Source organism: Mastigoproctus giganteus, chromosome 1 (genome assembly GCF_048544385.1).
Source record: "Mastigoproctus giganteus isolate SK-2022 chromosome 1, ASM4854438v1, whole genome shotgun sequence".
Lineage (NCBI taxonomy): Eukaryota > Metazoa > Arthropoda > Arachnida > Uropygi > Thelyphonidae > Mastigoproctus > Mastigoproctus giganteus.
In genome coordinates this window covers 229,131,001-229,156,872 of record NC_143575.1, presented here as the reverse complement: position 1 = coordinate 229,156,872, position 25,872 = coordinate 229,131,001, and the positions used below count along the sequence as shown (strand labels likewise).

General features: G+C 38.3%; 1 protein-coding gene across 1 annotated transcript in view; it reads left to right on the top strand.

Moving 5' to 3' along the window:
• LOC150091576 (poly(A) RNA polymerase gld-2 homolog A-like) overlaps positions 1-25,872 on the top strand; it is a 359,740-nt gene that overhangs the window by 217,286 nt on the left and 116,582 nt on the right. The window contains exons 7-8 of the mRNA XM_090384638.1: positions 5,921-5,987; positions 6,127-6,203. Of these exons, the coding sequence (XP_090240764.1) occupies positions 5,921-5,987; positions 6,127-6,203 (144 nt within the window). The remainder of the gene's footprint in view (positions 1-5,920; positions 5,988-6,126; positions 6,204-25,872) is intronic.

Sequence of the window (25,872 nt, the reverse complement as noted above, 5' to 3'; positions counted from 1 at the left end):
TCCACGACGAATTTCCAATTCTTTGCAGACAGGTAATGAACAGTTACCGGTCTGGCCTCAAACCAGTTGAACCACAAACATCAAGTGGACTAATCTGATTCATCTCCTTCCTTCTAGAGTTTACATAAGTAAAGAAGGGTTTGTTGTTTTTCTTTGCAACTTTGCCAAGGATTTCTCGTAGTCAACCTTCGCTTGCCTAACCTCCTTTTTGACTTGATTAGAGACTAGCTTCTATCTGCCATAGGCTTCTGTATCACCTGCTAATTTATATGCATCCCTTGCATTTTTCTTCTCTGCCACGAGCGCCATTAGTTCATCTGACATCCAATTTAGGCCTAAATCTTGAACAGTATTTTTTAGTTGGTATGAAAAGCCTAGTAGCTTCCAAGATTAATTCCTTGAAGGCTTCCCATTTAAAATTCACTGTTTTTAACATCATCAGTTGGTCCCACTGTTTAGAATTTAAATACTGCCTGAGACCACTAGTCACCTTTACGAAAACAAAACCTTTACCCTTGATGACAGTTACATCTTTAAGTAAATCCCACATCGGTAGACTGTGATCACTGTCACCTAGTGGTTCCTTTAACTGCAAATCCCTAATGCATGAGTCATCACTGCTGATAATCAGATGAATCAGTTCAACATGTTGCCCCTCAAACATGTTGCTGTAGAAAACAATCCTCTAATAAATCCACAAAAGTCTTGTTAGCGTGCGAGTGGCCAACCCATAAGTTCTGATCAATATGTGGAAAGTTAAAATTCCCCATTACAAGACATTTTGATTTACTGGCCCACTCTGTTTCTCTGCACAATTGTTCCTTGTACTCATCAGAGTCATTAGGCCTATAACACACTTCTACTCTCATTTTCCATTTCCCAGTGTTTATGTCACACCAAACTGACTCAACATTGCACTGTCCACCCATATCAACTAGATGCACTTCCTTAGATTGTACATTTCTTAACTAACAGCATAACCCCTCCTCCCTTCCTACCCTGTCAATCCTTTCTGTACACATCGTACTCCCCAAATTTGTATTCTGCCCTGCTTATATCTGTGTGACACCATTGCTCTGATATCCCAACAATATCTGCCTTTGATGCCTTGATCAGCACTTCAAATTCATCAAATTTATTTACTATACTTCTAGCATTGGTGTACATGCAAGTATACATGCACCTGTTCTTACTCTTAGTTACCGTAACACAGCCCATGTATTTACTTATTCCATGATGATGCCCAGCAATTTGCTCTCTAGGCTGCTGCTCATTACAATAGATGCAGTGCGAGAATCGCTTTTTCCTCTGCTTATGGCTACTGTTTAGTCTGTGAATCCCCCAAGCTAGCAGTTTTCTGACCCACCTAACACTGCCTCAATAGCATCAGCAAATATTCTTGCACTTTTTCTATTTAAGTGTATTCCATTCCTGTGGTAGCAGTCTCTCCTGTTAGCAAGCACAGACCACGTTGAGAAAAATTCTATCCCACAAGCCTTGCACAATCTCTCCTAGGCCGAATTGATTGAAAAGGCCCTCATCATATACTGCCTACTATCTTGTCTGGTCAGAATTGCAGACACTTTGAAAAGCTAATTAGATAGCTGACATCCTGTAACGTGGGCGCCTCCGTAGCCAGGTGGGAAGGAGCAGCAGTGCGTAGCACATGCTTCTTGATTAGACCGGGGTTCGAGCCCGTCACCACCAAATACGGAGTATGCGGAAAGGTCAAGGAATGACCACCGCATATCCCGGAGCAATATGGCCTTAGTTGCTAATGCTCCTAAAAACCAAATAACAAACAACAAACAAACAATCCTGTAACGTTTGACAAGAGAGGTGTTCTCTCATGGCAAAACACTCATGAGGATGCCCTGTTTTTTCTAACTCCAGATCATATATGTTAGGATTATCGTTGTTTTGAATGAGTCAGCTGCAGGGTTGAGGGCGCTGTCTTATCTAAGGGAAGGAGAGTATATCTGATGGAAACTACTGTGCCCTTCAAAGAATGGCATTGATTATTACAATGCCAAAGGTTATTACAATTGTCATGTTCCTTGTGCGGGTCCACATTGTGATCATATACAGAGAATGGGTTGGCTCTGGCCTAGTGCTCATTATCCACAGGGTTGATGCATCATGGGGCTTGCTGAAATGGAATATACATCACTGATTATACTTTAGTGATCATTGGTGATTAGATTTTCTCTTTTCAGTTTTCTTAATTGTATTGCAGGAGACATGATCCTTAATGATGCACATAACACTCAACCAGTCTATAGTATTTGTGCAAGGCACTGAGATGCAGTAGGTAAAGACATCCTTAATATCCCGTCATTTTCTACCATCAATATTATCTTGACCAACTACCTCCTTCTGGGGGTAGTTGGAAATGCAGTTTCAGCAGCCTGACCATAAGGTATAGGTTGCATCAAATTGGTCTGTCTATGGGCATCTTTTCCATTTCCTTCTAGAATGTTAATTTGGCCAGATATCCTAATAGTGATTATCCCAGGATGCAGTGTAACATGATTGTTTTCATCGGGAAATAATGTGGTCTCACAGGAGTTCTCAGCTTCCAAATTTGGATTTATTCTGGAGAGGAGTGTTTGGTATTAATTACAATATGCTTTGTAATACCAAGTGCAAATACCACTGTAGCATCACATCAGCCAACTGTTTACTGCTGCAATTGTTTACTTTGAAAAGAAGAGTTCTTGAGGTATTGCTCAAAATATCAAAGGCAGATATTGTTGGGATATCAGAGACGTGGTGTCACACAGATATAAGGAATACAGAACTGGAATTTGGGGAGTACAACGTCTACAGAAAGGATAGGAAGGGAGGAGGGGTTATGCTATTAGTTAAGAAACACATAAAATCCAAGGAAGTGAAGCCAGTTGATATTGCTGGACAGTGCAGTGTCGAGTCAGTTTGGTGTGACATAAGCATTGGGAGATCAAAATTGAGAGTAGGAGTGTGCTATAGGCCTAATGACTCTGATGAGTATAATAAGAAACTGTTCAGGCAAATAGAGTGGGCCAGTAAATCAGAGAGTCTTATAATGGGGGATTTTAATTTCCCAGATATTGACTGGAATTTGTGGGTTGGTCACGAACACACTATCAAGGCTTATGTGGATTTATTGGATGATAGTTTTCTACATCAGCATGTTCGGGAGGCAACTAGAAGGAGTAATACTCTTGATTTGATTATCAGTAGTGATTCTTCATGCATTAAGAATCTTCAGATAGAGGAACCACTGGGTGGCAGTGATCACAGTGTGCTGAAGTGGGATTTACTCAAAGAGGTAACTACCATCAGGGGTAAAGGGAAGGGTTATTGCTTTCGTAAAGGCGACTACAATGGTCTGAGACAGTATTTAAATTCTATACAGTGGGACCAACTGATGATGTCACCAACAGCAAATTCAAAATGGAAAGCATTCAAAGAACTTATCTTGGAAGCTACTAGGCTTTACATATCAACTGAGAAATATTGTTCAAGGTTTAGGCCTAAATGGATGTCAGATGAACTAATGAGACATATAGCAGAGAAGAAAAATGCTTGGGATATATAAATCCTAATAGTGATTTACATGTGACACAGAAGCCTATGATAGATATAAGTTGATCTGTAACCAAGTTACAAAGGAGGTTAGCAGGCGAAGGCAGATTAGGAGAAATCTTTGGCAAGGGATGCAAAGAATAACAGCAAAGAGTTCTTTACTTATGTAAACTCTAGAAGTAAGGGGATGAATCAGATTGGTTCACTTGATATCGATGGTTCAACTGTTGATGATCCTGCTCAGGTAGCTAACAAACTAAATGAATATTTTGCATCGACATTCACACATGAGGAGTTATTCAGCGAGGGGAATGCCAGAGGTGTATTCAACTCTGGCAGTAAGCTAGATAATCCTGTAATAACTGAGAGTAAAGTGGAGGAGAAACTGTTGAAGATAAACACAAGAAAGGCACCTGGGGGGGGGGGATCTATCCAGTTATATTAAAGGAGGCAGCAAAAGAAGTAAGCAAACCCTTAGCCATAATTATGAGAGCTTCCTTGGACTCAGGTGAGGTACCCACAGACTGGAGATGTGCAAATGTGACCCCAATTCACAAAGGAAGATCAAAGGCTGACACAAGTAATTATAGACCTGTGAGTTTAACTTCTGTTCCAGGAAAATTAATGAAGGCACTGGTTAAAGAAGCACTGCAGGATCATCTAGACAAGACTTCAGTTATAGCTCAGACACAGCATGGTTTTGTTAAGGGGAAGTCTTGCCTAACCAATTTGATTGGATATTATGATGCAGTCACAAAAGAACTGGATGCAGGGAATAACTTTGATATTATATACTTGGATCTTAGAAAGGCTTTTGATACCGTTGCACATGGAAGACTGCTGCAAAAATTGGAGCAGTGTGGCATTGGAGGCAAATTGCTGCTATGGATAAAGATGTGGTTGAGGGGGAGAAGACAGAGAGTGGTAATCAATGAACACTGCTCATTGTGGACTAATGTTATAAGTGGAGTCCCTCAGGGTTCAGTGTTGGATCCATTATTGTTTTCTGTATTTATAAATAATATTGATGATGGTATATCAAGCTTAATGTCCAAGTTTAGATGATACAAAAGTTGGCAGGGTTGTTAAGGACACTACTGACGCTATGCTGCTGCAAAGGTTGAGCAGATGGGCTGAGAGGTGGCAAATGAAGTTTAGCATCAACAAATGTAAAGTACTAAATATTGGAAGCAGTAATCCCAAGTAACATATCAACTCTATGGTACTACACTGACAGTGGCAGAGAACGAAAAGGACCTGGGGGTAATTGTGCAGGCAGATATGAATTTTTCTGAGCAGTGGAGATGACGAGCTGCAAGAGTAGCTCATGGTGTCTTGTCAATGATATACAGAAGTTTTTCTAGCAGGAATAAGGAGGTGATTAATCCCTTGTATAAGGCAATGGTACTGTATACAGATCTGGAGTACTGTATACAGATCTGGAGGCCTCATTTTAAGAAGGATGTAGTTCTGCTGGAACAAGTACAGAGAAGGGCAACAAGGTTAGTGAATGGAACAAAGGGTTGCTCTTATGAAGAAAGGTCCTAAGTTTTGCAAATTACATTGTCTGAAGACTAGGCACCAGCGAGGTGATCTGATAGAGGTGTATAAAGCCTTGAATGGTTTGAGCATGCTCAATGCTGATGGGATTCTTCCTCTTGCTCAGAATAATCACCTGAGAGGGCATAAATTCAAATTGAGGAAAGACAGATGTAGGATAGATGTGCGGAAATTTGCCTTTAGCCAGTGGGTAGTTGGTTGGTGGAACAGACTTCCACCCCTTGTTGTGGAAGTTGATAGCCTAAATAAATTTAAGGCTCAGCTGGACAGGTATTTCTAACAAACAGAGGGGTGAAATGGAGGTGGTTTTTTTTTTTTTTTTGGCTGACGCTGCATAAGCTCGCTTTCTTGCATCATATGCCTCTGCTAATGCTAAAAGTGGCTCCTGCCAAGGTCAGACACGAGAGTAAGAAGGCATTGTAAAAATGGTCATATTTGCTTTTGCACTATGCAATTACCAGAAACAGTAACTAAAACTTGTCTTTCTGTGTTCTTCCAGTTAGATTAGAACACTGAGTTCCTGAATCTCAGCTGAATTCATTTGGCAAACATAAGAGATATTCCAATTAAGTATGAGTGTTAAATAATTAACTTTGTGACATTGTTCACTTAGCATATTCATTTGTTTTTTGCTCCCTATGTTATTTATGCCATCTAACATTTGGCACATTATACTGCATCAGTCTTAGCAATTAATCATAAAGAGCAAAAGTTAGAGACCAGAATTATAGTTTACACTTTTAGCTAGCTATTATTGTATAAGTTTGTCTTGTATTATTTTATATTTTTCTAGGTTTTGTAAGAAACACCCAGCTGATCTATGCAAGAGTACCAATACTAAAATTTGTGGACTCTGTTAGGTAAGTTCTATAATCTCATTGTTAACAATGATTTTCGATTAGTCTCTCTCTCCCTTCCCTCTCCTCCTCCTTCATCCCCCCCACCTCCCTCCCTCTATTTCTTAAACTTAGTGGGAAATTTTTTTTTTTTTTCTTTCAGTGGTTGTGAAGTGGATCTTAACATTAATAATGCAGTTGGAATTAGGAATACACAACTATTAAATAGCTATTCTCGAAGTAAGTTAATGGAATTTCAATAGTAGTATTCCCATTTTTAATTAAACAATTTTGTTATTGCTGCAATTGTAAATGAAAATATACAGTGAACAATAATTATCTTCATAACTGCATTGTTGAATTTAAAAAAGTGAAGTAGAGCAAGCCTGTGTTTGTCCTTAGAGTAGTGTTTTTTTTTTTTTTTTTCAATCTTTTCCATCTTGAAAGTCGTTTTGTTAATCTATAAATTCTGCAGAGCCCCACCACCTTTAAATATAAGTGATAGCTGCCAACTCTCTGAATTTACAATGAGACTCCCCCCCCCCCCCCTCACATCCTTCTGTTCACCATACTTAACATAATTTTCCTCTGCTGCTTTCACAAAAAAAAAAAAAAGTAAAACAATGGTTCTGCCATTAAATTTGGAATTTTTTTTTTTTTTTTTTAATTTTTCAAATTTATTCAAGAATTTTATTTGTTTGTCTCTAATTTCATATGTTTCATAAATTTTATTCAGCACAAAAAAAAAAAATTCTCACAGCCAGTTCTAATGGATTCACCATGAGATGCACTAGTATGGTATAAAATGTACTAGATGTATATTTTATTCATGAGATTGTATAAAATGTATGGAAAATATGAAACAATGTTATATATTACAGAGTTTTTAATTTGTCGTAAAAAGCTAAATTTTATTTAGCAATGTCCATCAGTAAGGTACCAGAGAAATATGATTAAATGTTTGAGATGTGTACATAAGATTTTCTGTATACAGTATTTTTGAAATTTGGAAAAGGTAATGACGTGTGTGTGTATATATATATATATATATATATATATATATAAAACGATCAAATTAATCCAAAAATTAAATAGAGAAATAAAAATTATATATTAAAATAAATAAGAAAAATAATAGGAAAAGCTAACATCATTTTCTTCTTTAATCCCCCTATATTTTTCTGTTATTGTTATTTTATTTGGTTCAGTTCATTTTCACTCTACTGATTTGCCATGCTCCTGGCAATATTTTATTTTAATTTAGTTTATATATGTGATCAGTAATTTGTAAATAAATAAATAAGCAAATAAAAATAAACAATGACAGTGCATAGGAAGAAATGCAAAATTTGATTTATCATTTCAATTCTGTGTTCAATTCTGTTTTGGTATAAAAAAAAGAAAAAAGTGTCTGTTCTTGCACAAAAAATAGTTCATGTAGTATCATGTGTGCTAAAATGTGTTATAAAAAATTCCAAAATGAAATGCCATAAATTCAAATTACAAGGGAAGAGGTTTAAACTAGATTGTAGGAAGTTGCCTCTGCAGGTAGTTGAGGCTGACAGTTTGAAGAAATTCAAAGGTCAACTAGATAGTTACCTACATGAGGGGGGAAGTGCATAATTTATATTTTTTTCTTATTTGCTTTTTTATTTATTTTATTTTTTATTTATTTATTTATTTTTTTGCTGGTGTACAGAAAAACCTTGTGGGTTCCATACATTATATGGCTATACTAATACTAAAAATGCATGTTAACATCATTTATTATAGGAGCTAATCATGCTACCATTAAAATTGCACATAGATCGAAAGAAAAGGTAGCAATGGCTTTAAGATATGTGCCCACTTTCAGTTGCTACAGATGGTAGTAATCAAATTGATTCCAAGCTACATCCCATTATGGTGACCTTTCCAAATTAAAAATATATATATATACAGGGTGTCTCAAAAATATTGGTACAAACGTTTAGGGGAGGTAGGTAACATCTAAAGGAATGTGAATCGCATAGGAAGCCATAACCGGAAACGTCACCGTAAGTCGGTCACTGCTTAGTCGGCCCATACCTGTTACCATCACGCATGAACTCTGCTAAATATCAGATCTTTCTTGAACAAGTTCTACCAGGGTTACTTGACGACGTTCCAGAAAATGTGAGATGCAACATTTGGTTTCAACATGACGGGGCGCCTACCCATTATGGAAGGTGTGTTCGGGACCATTTGAATAGGCGTTTTGGACGTCGATGGATTGGCTGTGGTGGACCTGTTGCCTGGCCCCCACGCTCACCTGATTTATCGAGCCTTCATTTCTTTCTGTGGGGGCCCTCAAATCTATCATGTATGAATCGCCTGTGGAGACGGAAATAGATCTCGTGGCGAGACGCATCTGCGCTGCTGCTATTGTCAAAAAAACTCCAGGTGTGTTGACCGTGTCCGCCAATCCGTGCTGCATCGGTGTTGCACATGCAACGCGTCTCATGGTGGAACCTTCAAGCATCTGTTGTAACATCATGAAATGCATCCATCTCATACTCCATTGTTAATATTATGTCAAACAAATGTTTGCCACTAATTACTGTCTTGTGCCTCTGCTACTACTATCCCGTGACGTTTCCGGTTATGGGTTCTTATGTGATTCACATTCCTTTAGATGTTACCTACCTCCCCCTAAATGTTTGTACCAATATTTTTGAGACACCCTGTATAAATTGCCAAATTGAAATCATCTTGCTTTCAGTGTCTTTGTTGATAGGTGACTCTACGAGTAACAGTATTTTGGCATTCTCTGGCCAACCCGATAGTGTATGAGATTCCTTTAGAAAACTGCCTTGCATTTAATGTCGATAATGGTTCTGTTAGGTTACATCTAAAACTGGAGGAACAAGGGTATTAAAAGGGTATTGAGTGCTTTTTGATAATAGTTCTGTTTTGATATTAAAAATAGAAAAGTGTCTATTCTCCCACAAAAAATAGCTCAGATAGCATCATATGGACTAAAATGTGTTATTTTTACTTTAGCAAATACTACTGCTTTACTTTTTTCTTTTCTTTTTTTTTTTTTTTCCTTTTCTTTTTTTTTTTTTTTTTTTCTTTTCTTTTTTTTTTTTTTTTTTTTTTCTTTTCTTTTTTTTTTTTTTTTTGGTCAGTATAGCCAAAGCCTGTGACTTCCTTGTAGTAGTAGTAGTAGTAGTAGTAGTAGTGGCATGTGATGCAAGAAAGCAAATGTATGAGCTTATGCAGCATCAGCCAAAAAAAAAAAAAAAAATCACACCATTCCCTCTAAATGCCTGTCCAGTTCCTCCTTAAATTTATTCAACCTATCAACTTCCACAACCACAGATGGAAGTTTGTTCCAGCAATTAACCACCCTCTGGCTAAAGGAAAATTTCCGCACATCTATTCTACATCTGTCTTTTCTTAATTTGAATTTATGCCCCCTTAGATTTGTAATCTGAACAAGTGGAAGGATCCCATCAGAATTCAGCGTGCTCAACCCATTCAAGGCCTTATATACCTCAATCAGATCACCGCACAGGTGCCTAGTCTCCAGCCACTGCAATTTGCAGAACTTAAGCCTCTCTTGGTAAGAGGATCCCTTCATTCCCCTCACCAATCTTGTTGCCCTTCTCTGTACCCGCTCAAGTAAATCTACATCCTACCTAAAATGAGGTCTCCAGACCTGTACGCAGTACTCAAGGCGTGGCCTGACCATTGCCTTATACAGAGGGATAATCACCTCCTTTTCCCTGCTAGCAAAATTCCTATATATCATTGACAAAACCCCATGACCTGCCCTGGCAGCCTGTCTGCATTGCTCAGAGAACTTCATATCTGACTGCACAATTACTCCCAGGTCTTTTTCATTTTCTACCACCTTAAGTGTAGTACCACACAGTTGGTACGTTTCTCTGGGGTTACTTCTACCCATATGTAGTACTTTGCATTTGTCAAGGTTAAACTTCAGTTGCCACTTCTTAGCCCATCTGCCCAAATTATCTAGATCCTGTTGCAGTAGCACACTGCCATTACTGTCATTAACAACCCTACCAACCTTTGTATCATCTGCAAACTTCGACATTAAGCCTGATATACCTTCATCAATATCATTGATAAATATACAAAACAACAGTGGACCTAACACCGAACCCTGTGGGACTCCACTAATAACATTAGTCCAAGAAGAGCAGCACCCATTGATTACCACCCTCTGTCTTCTAGCACTTAACCATCCTTTTATCCATTGTAGCAACTTACCCTTAATACCATTCTGCTCCAATTTGTACAATAGTCTTCCATGCGCAACAGTGTCAAAAGCTTTCTTGAAATCCAAATATATGATATCAAAATTATTTTTCGCATCCAGTTCCTTTGTAACCACATCATAATATCCTATCAGATTTGTCAGACAAGACTTTCCCTTAACAAACCCATGCTGTGTCTGAATTATTGCTGCAGTCTTGTCTAGATGATCCTGCAATGCATTTTTAACCAGTGACTCCATTATTTTACCCGGAACAGAAGTTAAACTAACTGGTCTGTAATTACTCGTGTCACCCTTCGATCCCCCTTTGTGAATTGGGGATACATTTGCGCATCTCCAGTCCGTGGGAACCTCCCCTGAGTCCAAGGATGCTCTTATAATTATGGCTAAGGATTTGCTTAGTTGCTTTGCTGCCTCCTTTAATATAACTGGATAGATCCCATCCACCCCAGGTGCTTTTCTTACGTTTAACTTCAACAATTTCTCCTCCACTTTGCTTTCAGGTATTACAAAATCATTAAGTATCCTGCTACAATTTGATAACCTTCTGCCATTTTCAAACCTTAATAATTCCTCATGTGTGAATGTAGATGCAAAATACTCATTCAGTTTGTTTGCTATCTGAGCAGGATCATCAACAGTCGAACCATCGATGTCAAGTGGACCAATCAGATTCATCCCCTTCCTTTTAGAGTTTATATAAGTAAAGAAATCCTTGCTGTTTTTTCTTAGCATATTTTGCCAAAGATTTCTCGTAATCTGCCTTCGCCTGCCGAACCTCCTTTGTGACCTGATTACAGATTAACTTATATCTGCCATAGGCTGATATAAGTTAATAAGCCACATTGTACTATGTGGCTGTTGCTATTACTAAGGCTGTCTCTTGCATCTGTGTAATTTGTATGCTGAAAAGAGGTTGGCTATATGCTTTCCTCTGAAATTAGATGAATGTTTGGTGAACATTAAACACTACCTAGAAAGAAGTGCAAAAATGAAAGACAGAGTTGAAAAGGATTTTAAAGCATGTGTGTGTAAGTTGGTGACTAAGGTAAAGAAAGCCAACACAAGAACCATGGAAAACTTACTGGACAAACTGATTTGTGGCTACTGCACTGCAGTGCTGCTCGCTCGGTAAACAGACGCATATTATTGGTCTGGAGCAGAAATTGAGAACTGTATATTAGGCACAACTTGCAATGAAATGATTGGTGGTGGGCATGACAGAAGAAAAAGGTACTGTATAGTCATTGGTTCTTTACCCATAAAAATATTTATGGGTAAAGAACGGTGCATAATTAGTTTTGTAATGAGTGGTAAATAGGTAATAGTAGCAATGAATCTTTTAAAGATGGAAGAAATTTGTAAGGAAAATGAAGCGTTGCTTGATTTTTTTTGATGAAAACTAAATTAATAAGACCAAAATTGTACTGTTTTAAGTGCAATGATTATTTTAAACTAATTGAATCATGAACAGAGTCATGTGAAAAGTTCTGGCATTGTAAAAAATGTGCTGTGCAAGTTTCTTTATTAAAACAGTTTTATGGAAAATACAAAACTTCCATTAAAAAAGATAATGTATATTTTATACTTTTGGTCAACATGAACATTAGTAACAACAATTAAGTTTTATAAGAAACTAAGGGATATTTGCAAATTGCAGTTGTTAAAAAAACCCATTAAGTTGGGCAGATCAGAGAAAACTGTAGAAGCAGACAAAACTGTAGAAGCAGACAAAACTGTATTGGTAAAACCAAAATGTCACAGAGGACGAAATTTAACTGCTAAGAAGAAATGGGTATTTGGAGTACAGTCAGTCCTCGTATAGCATGATAGTTGTGTTCCTAGAAATCCTCATGCAATGCAAAATCGTGCAATATAAATAACAGGCCCTATGGGGAAAATAGGGTTAGGTGCCGACCACCCAAGATTGAACACACATTTGTAACCAAAACATTACCAAACATAAAAAATAATCGTAATAAAATACTTAAGTATTTTATTACGACTATTACATAATAAAATATTGCTAATGCTTTTGCTTCTATCGTAAGCAAACTTGTTCTTTGTTTGATCTTCTATCCAAACAGATGACAGCCATTCCATCACTTCCAATTCTTTGTGTCTTGATCTAATGGATTTTATTACACTTTGAGTTGTTCCTGCTATGAAAGTTGCCTCATTTAGGCCTGTAGCATGTGCAATATCACATGGTCTTTCTTTTGCTCAAATTCACAATTTCATATTTTTTCTCTATCAACAGATGCGAATTGGCCATAAGCCTTACTGGGGAAACCCCGGTGGGCCAAAGACCAGTGTGATTTGGGCCATAAATGCTAGTGTGAGGCTTCTACAAATTTTCCCGGGTTAGAATTTTTGACTAAGTACACCTCTGTCTATCGATATTGCTTTTCTTTTTCTCTCTGAATCTGTAGTGTTTTCACCAGGACGCTTCCTTTTCACACCTTTTAAGTATTTTACTCATTTTTAGGGAATAAAGCACAATTACAAAATTAGGAGGCATGCTTGATACACATAAACAACACCGTAAAGGCAGAGACACACTATGAACACCTCACTAGCTCACCTTTTACTAAAGCACATTTCTGGGGGTTACTACCATAAAACAATAAAAAACAGTTTCCAGTTGCGTTTCTTCTAGTGGAATCTATTATAAACTGGTAGTAAACTCGATCTAATTGCATTTGTGATAATACCGATAGTGGAATTGTGTGGGTTTTTATGTTATTATGGTGAAATGTGTTTCCCCTTCACTGACATAAAAAACAAAAACATTTTCAGAATCTTCTCTTCATTCCTATCGTGTTGCGTTCGGTTGGGGTGATTCCGCGTTCGACTGCCACTTCTTGTGAACACAAAGGTGAATTGTGCATAAGCGAATTCGGTTTGTGTTATATACGATATCGTTCCCCTATTTATAAATCGTGTATTATCGAATTCGTGTAGTGTAAACACATGTTATACGAGGACTGTCTGTATTTGAAAGAGAATCAAAATTCTTATTCGTGAAATTCATAAAAAAGCAAAAACTCTTTTAAGCATTATTCGAAAAGTAGTGAAAAAACTTTACCATCATAACGTTGAATGGCTTGGATATAGGCATATTACGGCTTTAGAAAAAAAGAATTACAAACATTTAACGGTGAAACATAAAAAACATTTTGTAGATCCACATACAGGAACACATTCGAATAACATCGAAGCCCAGTGGAAGAAACTAAAAAGTGTCACTAAAAGACTAAACAGCACCTGTAAAGATATATTGACAGATATATGGCATTGTAATGATCTTTGGTATCGCCTGATAATTTATATGCATCCCATGCATTTTTCTTCTCTGCCATGAGTCTCATTTGTTCATCTGCCATCCGTTTGGGCCTAAACCTAGAACGGTATTTCTTAGTTGGAACAAAATCCATAGTAACTGCCAAGATTACTTCCTTGAATGCTTCCCATTTAAAAGTTGCTGTTGGTAACATCATCAGTTGGTCCCACTGTATAGAATTTTAAAATCTCTAAGACCACTATAATTACCTTTATGAAAGTAAAAACCTTTCCTTTTACTCCAGACGGATGATAGTTACATCAGTAATCTAGCCGGGTGGGTAAAGTGCCTGCCTGGCAACCTAAAGGTCGCGGGTTTGATTCCCGCCTCGGGCTTGGATCAAAGTATATCAAAAACCTTGGGAGGAGCATTATGGCCACAGAAGCCTATGTGGCAACAACTACCAAAAAAAAAAAAAAAACATCAGTAATTCTGCACTTTAGTGTCATGAGTCACAGTCAGCTTGCAAGTCACCACCAGCTCCAACCTGTCATGAATCATATTCTGACAGACAGTTCCGACTTAACTGAGCATGCACAACACTCACTGTATGTGCTGGTCTATGTGCTGGGAATTGTCACGGAGCATGCAAAAGTAGATATTTATAAAAACAGTAATGGACAAACCTATATACTTTTTTTTTCTGTTTTCAGAAAGTACAAAAAACAATTTCCTGACTACATAAGAATTTGATTATAAAAATAAAAATAGATAGTTATAAAAACAATAATGGACAGACCTATGAGGATGGTTCAATAAAGAATTGCCCTTGCCTACTTCCACATATTGCAGAGTCATGATATTTTGTGTGTAGCATCATACATATCTCTGTACTAAAGGTGTAAAATTTCAACCCTGTGTCTTAATTTGTTTTTCTCTTACAGAGCTGAACATGTGATGAAGTAGCATCATGGACAAAGTTGAAGCCAGAGCTGTAATCCGGTATCTGTTCTTGAAAGGGAAATCTCCTAAAGAAACCCACGGATAGATGATGACTGCTTTATATAAGGATGAAGCCCCATCCCATGGCATTGTGAAGCACTGGCATGCAGTTTAGGTGTGGTCGGACATCGGTAGAATCTGAGCCCATTCCAGGTCATTCCCATTCAGCCATTGATGACAGCAAGATCAGAAAAGTGGAGTCATTAATCATGGAAGATCACTGGATATCTGTGTGTGAATTGTCCCTGGGGGTGAAGATTAGTGGGGGTTCTGTTGAAACACTCCTCCATGACCAACTCCATTTACGGAAATTGAGTGTAAGATGGATTCCATGGTTATTGACTGGTTTCCAGAAGGATGATTGACAACAGAAATCACAAGAGTTGTTAGCCCTGTGCCAAAAAAATGAAAAAGACTTCTCTCGTGTAATCATTCAGGATGAAAGTTGGATACACCATTTCAACCCTGAAAGTAAAAAGCAGTCCTTGGAATGGCAACATCGTGGTTGCCCCCCACCCAAGAAGGCAAGGGTCCAAGCATCAGCAGAAAATATCTTGCTGACAGTGTTTTGGGATGAGAAAGGCGTAATAATGACTGATTACCTGCCAAAAGGTAGAACAATTACAAGTGCCTATTACACCAACTTACACTAAAAATATTACGAGACAAAATCAAAACAGGAGGCATTCTCACACCTTTGGACAGGTGTGAGAATGCTTCAAGACAATGCCCCAGTTCACACTTCTGAAATTGTAACAACACCAGCAGCCACTTGTGGATATGAAATACTGCCCCATTCGGTCTACTCACCTGATCTTTCACCATTGGACTTCTTCTTGTTTCCTTCCCTCAAATCATTTCTTCGGGGGACTCACTTCCCTGATGACGAGACACTCATTTCTGCAACCCAGTTTTTGGCTGTGGTGTAGGAAGGACAAGATTCCTCTAATGTTTGCTGCATGTCTTCATGAATTTCTTTTGGCAACATTCCCTTTAAATGAAGGTAGTAGTAGTAGTAGTAGTAGTAGTGGCATGTGATGCAAGAAAGCAGATGTATGAGCTTATGCAGCATCAGCCAAAAAAAAAAAAAAAAATCACACCATTCCCTCCAAATGCCTGTCCAGTTCCTGCTCAAATTTATTCAACCTATCAACTTCCACAACGACAGATGGAAGTTTGTTCCAACAGTTAACCACCCGCTGGCTAAAGGCAAATTTCCGCACATCTATTCTACATCTGTCTTTTCTTAATTTGAATTTATGCCCCCTTAGGTTCGTAATCTGAACAAGTGGAAGGATCCCATCAGAATACAGCGTGCTCAATCCATTCAAGGCCTTATATACCTCAATCAGATCACCGCGCAGGTGCCTAGTCTCCAGCCACTGCAATTTGCAGAACTTAAGCCTCTCTTGGTAAGAGGATCCCTTCATTCCCCTCACCAATCTTGTTGCCCTTCTCTGTACCCGCTCAAGTAAATCTACATCCTACCTAAAATGAGGTCTCCAGACCTGCACGCAGTACTCAAGGCGTGGCCTGACCATTGCCTTATACAGAGGGATAATCACCTCCTTTTCCCTGCTAGCAAAATTCCTATATATCATTGACAAAACCCCATGTCCTGCCCTGGCAGCCTGTCTGCATTGCTCAGAGAACTTCATATCTGACTGCACAATTACTCCCAGGTCTTTTTCATTTTCTACCACCTTAAGTGTAGTACCACACAGTTGGTACGTTTCTCTGGGGTTATTTCTACCCATATGCAGTACTTTGCATTTGTCAAGGTTAAACTTCAGTTGCCACTTCTTAGCCCATCTGCCCAAATTATCTAGATCCTGTTGCAGTAGCAGACTGCCATTACTGTCATTAACAACCCTTCCAACCTTTGTATCATCTGCAAACTTCGACATTAAGCCTGATATACCTTCATCAATATCATTGATAAATATACAAAACAACAGTGGACCTAACACCGAACCCTGTGGGACTCCACTAATAACATTAGTCCAAGAAGAGCAGCACCCATTGATTACCACCCTCTGTCTTCTCGCACTTAACCATCCTTTTATCCATTGTAGCAACTTACCCTTAATACCATTCTGCTCCAATTTGTACAATAGTCTTCCATGCGCAACAGTGTCAAAAGCTTTCCTGAAATCCAAATATATGATATCAAAATTGTTTTTTGCATCCAGTTCCTTTGTAACCACATCATAATATCCTATCAAATTTGTCAGACAAGACTTTCCCTTAACAAACCCATGCTGTGTCTGAATTATTGCTGCAGTCTTGTCTAGATGATCCTGCAATGCATCTTTAACCAGCGACTCCATTATTTTACCCGGAACAGAAGTTAAACTAACTGGTCTGTAATTACTCATGTCACCCTTCGATCCCCCTTTGTGAATTGGGTACTGAATGACTGCATGGTGCTTGATTCTCTCAACAGTCACTATCTTCATTCACCTTCCACACTTCAATACTCTCTGTAAATCAGAAGAATATAGTTGCAAAACTGAAATTTTCTGGGAATACACAGAAAAATCTTAGCACAAATTCACACTGTTGTCTTTCACATAAACCTTATTACCTTAAATATTTAAGGAATTGGTAAAAGATAAGAATTTGAATAAATTTTTTTTCAGAGCAAGTTTTCTAAAAATTGGTCGTGTGCCAGAAAAAAGTGGAACAAAGAAAGAATCAAACTCTGGGGAACACTAACATTAGTTGATGAATCAGTTGAATTAGACAATTAGTTGAGACAAAGACATTCTGTAGTACCCCTCTCTCCAACCACTTGCTTCAGAAACAGTGAGTGGTCAGAAAGAAACAAACTGGCTACTGTTTGTTTCTTTCTGACCAATAGCAAAAAAAAATAAAGGCAAATCATAAGATGGAAGCTTATTTAGCCTTTGTGCTAGAGATCAAAAGCCTTAAGAATGTCAAGAGCAACAGCTTTAGTTTGACTCAAATTTTCCATCGAATTTGTCCATTGGCAAGTAACATAAGCCAAGATATTGCCGAATCAACACTAGTTTAATCCATACTGGTGATTATTGATAACACTACCCAACATGATTTTTACCTCCAGCAAATCAATGATTGTTTCTGGTCAAGATTTATGTGTAGAATTTAAAAATCAATCATAAAAATTTCCTATCACATCTCAGTTTTAAAATATAGAAAGATAACTGGATTCTGTGCAAAGATATCATTACTGTTTGAGATACAATTTTTAAACTTATTAACTTTTGGATGGTTTTGTTTATTGGGCTAAAAGTTAAGCAAGTACATCATTACTGTTCTTGCAATATACAGGCAGTTGTCGCCTTGTGAGTTTTCACTTTACGAGTTCCCGGGTTTACAAGTGTTTTTTGTTTGTTTTTTTTTTTTTTTCAATCAACAAAATCGAAAATATGAACATTAATTGCAAAAAAAAAATGTTAAACTTTCATAAATACCGCATTTCAAACCACGCTCATAGCTATACATTACAATCTATAGCTATGAGCTATACATTGTAATGTATAACATTGTAAATTCTATACAGTGGGACCAACTGATGATGTTACCAACAGCAAATTCAAAATGGGAAGCATTCAAAGAACTTATCTTGGAAGCTACTAGGCTTTACATACCAACTAAGAAATATTGTTCAAGGTTTAGGCCAAAATGGATGTCAGATGAACTAATGAGGCATATGGCAGAGAAGAAAAATGCATGGAATACTTACAAATTAACACATGACACAGAAGCCTATGATAGATACAAGTTGATATGCAACCAAGTTACAAAGGTGGTTAGGCAGGCGAAGGCAGATTACGAGAAATCCTTGGCAAGGGATGCAAAGAAAAACAGCAAAGAGTTCTTTACTTATGTAAACTCTAGAAGGAAGGGGATGAATCAGATTGGTCCACTTGATATTGACGGGTCAACTGTTGATGATACTGCTCAGGTAGCTAACAAACTAAATGAATATTTTGCATCGACATTCACACATGAGGAGTTATTCAGCAAGGGGAATGCCAGAGGTGTATTCAACTCTAGCAGTAAGCTACAGAATCTTGAAATAACTGGGAGTGAAGTGGAGGAGAAACTGTTGAAGAAAAACACAAGAAAGGCACCCGGGGTGGATGGGATCTATCCAGTTATATTAAAGGAGGCAGCAAAGGAAGTAAGCAAACCCTTAGCCATAATTATGAGAGCTTCCTTGGACTCAGGGGAGGTACCCATAGACTGGAAATGTGCAAATGTGACCCCAATTCACAAAGGAGGATCAAAGGCTGACACAAGTAATTATAGACCTGTGAGTTTAACTTCTGTTCCAGGAAAATTAATGGAGGCACTGGTTAAAGAAGCACTGCAGGATCATCTAAGCAAGACTTCAGTTATGGCTCGGACACAGCATGGTTTTGTTAAGGGGGTCTTGCCTGACCAACTTGATTGGATACAATGATGCAGTCACAAAAGAACTGGATGCAGGGAATAACTTTGATATTATATACTTGGATCTTAGAAAGGCTTTTGATACTGTTGCACATGGAAGACTGCTACACAAATTGGAGCAGTGTGACATTGGAGGCAAATTGCTGCTATGGATAAAGGGGTGGTTGAGGGGGAGAAGACAGAGAGTGGTAATCAATGGACACTGCTCATCGTGGACTAATGTTATTAGGCGAGTCCCTCAGGGCTCAGTGTTGGGTCCATTATTGTTTTCTGTATTTATAAATGATATTGATGATGGTATATCAAGCTTAAAGTCCAAGTTTGCAGACGATACAAAGGTTGGCAGGGTTGTCAAGGACACTACTGACACTATGCTGCTGCAACAGGATCTGGAAAGGTTGAGCAGATGGGCTGAGAGGTGGCAAATGAAGTTTAACATTGACAAATGTAAAGTACTACACATGGGAAACAGCAACCCCAGAGCAACGTATCAACTCTGTGGTACTACACTGACAGTGGTAGAGAATGAAAGGGACTTGGGGGTGGTTGTGCAGGCAGATATGAAGTTCTCTAAGCAGTGCAGATGGGCTGCAAGAGTAGCTCATGGAGTATTGTCAATGATATACAGGAATTTTTCCAGCAGGGATAAGGAGGTGATTATTCCCTTGTATAAGGCAATGGTCAGGCCACACCTAGAGTACTGTATACAGGTCTGGAGGCCTCATTTCAAGAAGGATGTAGAGCTGCTGGAACGAGTACAGAGAAGGGCAACAAGATTAGTGAATGGAACAAAGGGGTGCTCTTACGAAGAAAGGCTTAAGTTTTGCAAATTACAGTGTCTGGAGACTAGGCACCAGCGAGGTGATCTGATAGAGGTGTATAAAGCCTTGAATGGTTTGAGCATGCTCAATGCTGATGGGATTCTTCCTCTAGCTCAGAAAAATCACTTGAGAGGTGATTTTTGTGAGCCAGAGGGCATAAATTCTAGAGAGGGCATAAATTGAAATTGAGGAAAGACAGATGTAGGATAGACGTGCGGAAATTTGCCTTTAGCCAGCGGGTGGTTGGTTGGTGGAACAGACTTCCATCCCTTGTGGTTGGAGGTTGATAGCCTAAATAAGTTTAAGGCTCAGCTGGACAGGTATTTTGAACGAACAGAGGGGTGAAGTGGAAGTGGGTTTTTTTTTTTTTTTTTTGGCTGATGCTGCATAAGCTTGCTTTCTTGCATCAAATGCCTCTACTAATGCTAATGTACCCCGTTTTACGATATTAATCCGTTCCAGAGACACCGTCGTAATGTGAACCCAATAATACATTGTTTTTTGGTAATTCGTTCCACGACCTCGGAAGTTGAAATTTTCGCTATATAACTCTTTAAAAGGTCGTTTTTATAGTGTGAATTGTTATTAAAATCAATTCAAATCATTAAAATGCACTACACTTTCATCATTATCATGTGTTCTGTTAATTACACTTTCATCATTATCATGTGAACCAATTTTGAACGGCTTTGTGATATTTTTCTAAAACACATTTCTGGAGGTCACGACCAGAAAACAATTTGCACTTTCTGGCTTATTGGGCTTTTATGCTAGTGCATTTAATTATAAACAGGTAGTAAACTCGATGTTATTGCATTTGCAAAAATACCGATAACTGGAGTTGTGCGGTTTTTTACGTTATTATGGTAAAATGTGTTTCCCCTTTACTGAAATCTTCAGTCGTATAAAAAACATAAATAAAATTTCAGAATCTATTCTTCATTCCTTTTTTTTTTTTTTGTTAAGCTTCGTAAACTTGTTACCCTGCACAAATCTTGTTAGTTGCAATTTGTGCGTTCCATTAAAAAATGCTTATGCATGTTATTGAAATTTATAAAGAAAAGAGAAGATTATCTTGGAAACAAATGCCTCTTGATGCATTTCCGAAGAAGGCGACTCCTTGTGCAACAAGCCAACGAGTGCAGAATCAATAATGAGTGATCAACGAGTGTGCATTTAGTCGAAAATATGACTTACAAATGTTAAAGAATGTTTTTTCAAACATTCTTGAACATTTGTAAGTCATAAATAATTTCTTTATTATTATAATTTGCTTGATTTTACAGGCTACGTTTTCATTTCTTTGCATAAATCAATCATTGTTTAAACATAAATTAATTAGCTAAATAATTTCATTATTGAGAAAGTAACCCCTATTTTTAACATTGTCTATGGGAAATAAATTCCCACTTTACGAGTTTTCGCTTTACAAGCTACAAGCACGTGCTAGGAATGAATTAACTCATAAAGTCAAGAACTACCTGTAGTACCAATGCTATTTTTATTACACCATTCAACTGTTCAAATTTACCAATTGCTTTTTCTGTTTTTAGGTTAATGCATCGTTAAAATGGCGAAGACAAAGCACAGAACTTGCATCGATCACCCTGACAACTTCTGCTATGTTTGTGGACACTTAACCCCAAAAACTCAGAGGAAGAAAATATACGTCACAAAAGTTGCATATTCATTGTACTTCGGCTGCAAGATCAGTGACCAAGAAAAAAATTGGGCTCCACATAACTGTTGTATTTATTACTTGTACAATGAACTTAAGGCTGTTATTATATGGCAAGCTTAGAGCATTACCTTTTGCCATCCCTATGGTGTGGCGCGAGCCCAAGAATCATTTCGATGACTGCTATTTTTGCATGACAAAAATAAAAGGTATTTCCAAAAAGAGCAAGCACTGCATCAAATATCCAAATATCCCATCAGCAATTAGGCAAGTGCCACACGGTAAAGAACTGCCAGTACCTGTGCCACCAAAATCCTGGAGTATTAGAAGTAGTGATGAAGGTACAGAAGAAATCGTTTTACCAGATGTCGTGGAACGATGTACTTCACATGATTTGGACTACTCGCCAGAAAAAGAAAAGGTCCCACATACATTGAACAAGAAGAATTAAGCGACTTGATCAGAGACTTGGGCTGAAGCTGAATCTGAATCCGAGTAATTCAGTTTTCTGAATTACTCGGATCTAGACTACAACAGTGGACGGCGCCTCCGTAGCCAGGTGGGAAGGAGCAACAGTGCGTAGCACACGCTTCTTGATTAGACCAGGGTTCGAGCCCGTCACCACCAAATACGGAGGATGCGGAAAGGTCAGGAAATGACCACGGCATATTCCCGGAGCAATATGGCCTTAGTTGCTAATGCGCCTAAAAACCAAACAACAACAGTGGAACTTACTCGCCAAAGGTACAAACATTACAATATACCGTAAGCGAAATAAAGAGTTCAAGATATTTTGCAATGGAAAACAACATGTGTGTCTGCAAAGACGTTAGTCTCATGCACAAACTGAACATTGATCACAATACCTCTGAATGCTGTTTGTTCATTGATGTGTCAAAGCTGAGTTTGAAAGCAGTATTGCTTTGTAATGTAAATACTTTACCATCAGTTCTTCTTGTTCAGGTGCCTCCATAGCCAGGTGGGCAGGAGCAGCATTGCATAGCACACACACAACACACTTCTTGATTAGATCGGGTTTCGAGCCCGTGACCACCAAATACGGAGGATGCGGAAAGGTCAGGGTATGACCACTGAATATCCCCGGAGGAATATGGCCTTAGTTGCTAATGCTCCAAAAAACTAACAAACAAATAACCTCTTGTTCGTGCTGTTGGCCTGAAATAAACTTACAATAGTATGTCCCAGATTCTTGCTGCTGTATGTTACAATGACTATGGTTGGAATATCTGTGGTAATCTCAAAGTTATTGGATCGCTTGTTGGGTTGCAAGGTGGTTTCACTAAATACTGTTGTTTCCTGTGTTTGTAGGATAGTCATGCAACAGCCAAAACACTACGTCATACAACACTGAGACAGGAGAGATGAATATATTCCCGGCAAAAGCAATATAAGTATTGCTATATATATAGCAATACTTATATATATAAGTATTGCTATATATAAGTATTGCTTATATAAAGTATGTTCCATTGGTTGATCAACAAAAGGTTTTTCTTCCCCCTTTACACATCAAGCTTGGACTGATTAAGAATTTCACTAAGGTACTGGATAAAGAAAGCAGATGATTCACATATTTACTGAAAATGTTTCCAAATTTATCTCATGCAAAGCTGAAGGAAGAAATTTTCATAGGTCCTCAAATAAATGCAAAGAAAAACAGCAAAGAGTTCTTTACTTATGTAAACTCTAGAAGGAAGGGGATGAATCAGATTGGTCCACTTGATATCGATGGTTCACCTGTTGATAATCCTGCTCAGGTAGCTAACAAACTAAATGAATATTTTGCATTGACATTCACACATGAGGAGTTATTCAGCGAGAGGAATTCCAGAGGTGTATTCAACTCTGACAATAAGCTAGATAATCTTGTAATAACTGAGAGTAAAGTGGAGGAGAAATTGTTGAAGATAAACAGAAGAAAGGCACCGGGGGGGGGGGTTCTATCCAGTTATATTAAAGGAGGCAGCAAAGGAAGTAAGCAAACCCTTAGCCATAATTATGAGAGCTTCCTTGGATTCAGGTGAGGGACCCCCAGACTGGAGATGTGCAAATGTGACCCCAATTCAAAAAGGAGGATCAAAGGCTGACACAAGTAATTATAGACCTGGGAGTTTAACTTCTGTTCCAGGAAAATTAATGGAGGCACTGATCAAAGAAGCACTGCAGGATCATCTAGACAAGACTTCAGTTATAGTTCGGACACTGCATAGTTTTGTTAAGGGAAAATCTTGTCTGACCAATTTGATTGGATACTATGATGCAGTCACAAAAGAATTGGATGCAGGGAATAACTTTGATATTATATATTTGGATCTTAGGAAGACTTGATACTGTTGCACATGGAAGACTGCTGCACAAATTGGAGCAGTGTGGCATTGGTGGCAAATTGCCGCTATGGATAAAGGGGTGGTTGAGGGAGAGAAGACAGAGAGTGGTAATCAATGGACACTGCTCATCGTGGACTAATGTTATTAGTGGGGTCCCTCAGAGTTCAGTGTTGGGTCCATTATTGTTTTCTGTATTTATAAATGATATTGATAATGGTATATCAAGCTTAATGTCCAAGTTTGCAGACAATACAAAGGTTGGCAGGGTTGTTAGGGACACTACTGATGCTATGCTGCTGCAACAGGATCTGGAAAGGTTGAACAGATGGGCTGAGAGGTGGCAAATGAAGTTTAACATTGACAAATGTAAAGTACTACATATGGGAAACAGCAACCCCAGAGCAACGTATCAACTCTGTGGCACTGCACTGACAGTGGTAGAGAATGAAAAGGACCTGGGGATAATTGTGCAGGCAGATATGAAGTTCTCTGAGCAGTGCAGACATGCTGCAAGAGTAGCTCATGATGTCTTGTCAATGATATACAGGAATTTTTCTAGCAGGGATAAGGAGGTGATTATTCCCTTGAATGAGGCAATGATAGGGGCACACCTTGAGTACTGTATACAGGTCTGGAGGCCTCATTTCAAGAAGAATGATGAGCTGCTGGAACGAGTACAGAGAAGGGCAACGAGATTAGTGAATGGAATAAAGGGTTGCTCTTACGAAGAAAGGCTTAAGTTTTGCAAATTACGGTGTCTGGAGACTAGGCACCGGCGAGGTGATCTGATAGAGGTGTATAAAGCCTTGAATGGTTTGAGCATGCTCAATGCCGATGGGATTGTTTTTCTTGCTCAGAATAATCACCTGAGAGGGCATAAATTCAGATTGAGGAAAGACAGGTGTAGGATAGATGTGCAGAAATTTGCCTTTAGCCAGCGGGTAGTTAGTTGGTGGAACAGACTTCCATCCCTTGTTATGGAAGTTGATAGCATAAATAAATTTAAGACTTAGCTGGACAGGTATATCGAATGAACGGAGGGATGAAATGGAAGTTTTTTTTTTTTTTTTTTTTTGCCTGATGCTACATAAGCTTGCTTTCTTGTATCATATGCCTCTACTAATGCTAATAAGAAAGCTCCTAAAAGATGAAGATTTCAAAGAAACCTGAATGATATTGAACTGGCTGCATGGAGATCTTTCAAGGCTGTGGTACATGGGTTCCTTAGAAAGAGAAAAGAAGAGAGCTATGAGCAACTGGTGACAAACTTGCTGAAATGTTACAAGAACATGTGGTGCCGAATGTCATTGAAAATGCATTTCCTTCATTCCCATCTGGATTTCTTTCCTGAAAACTTAGCAGATGTCAGTGATGAACAAGGAGAGTGCTTCCACCAGGACGTATCTGCAATGGAAAAACGATACCAAGGTCTCTGGGACTCTGCCATGATGGGAGATTGCTGTTGGTTCCTTAAACGGGAAAGCAAACTGGAGTATAAAAGGAAATCATTGAGTGGGAAACAACATGTCTAAGTAACATATATTGTGCATAATAATTACAACCATTGTATGCTGATATTGTATAAAAACAGCGAATTTAAAAAATGCGTATATCTTTTGATGTAGACATGACAGAAGTAAAAGATTGATATTTTCATGATCAGGACATTAATTTTGTTTACAATAATCAACTTTCATTCCAGACGTATGACGAAAAAAAATTTTTGTTGGGTAGCTTAATCAGATGGAAGATGGAGCGGTATGGCATTAAGGGCAAGGTGCTGCTATGGAAAAAGGGATAGTTGAGTGAGAGAAGGCAGAGAGTGGTAATCAATGGACACTGCTCTTCATGGACTAATGTTATAAGTGGAGTCCCCCAGGGTTATGTTGGATCCATTGTTGTTTTCTGTATTTATAAATGATATTGATGATGGTATATCAGGATTAATGTCCATCTTTGCAGACAACACAAAGGTTGGCAGGATTGTTAATGACAGTAATGACAGTACAGTGGTACAGGATCTAGAAAAGTTGAGCAGATGCGCTGAGCGGTGGCAGCTAAAGTTTACAT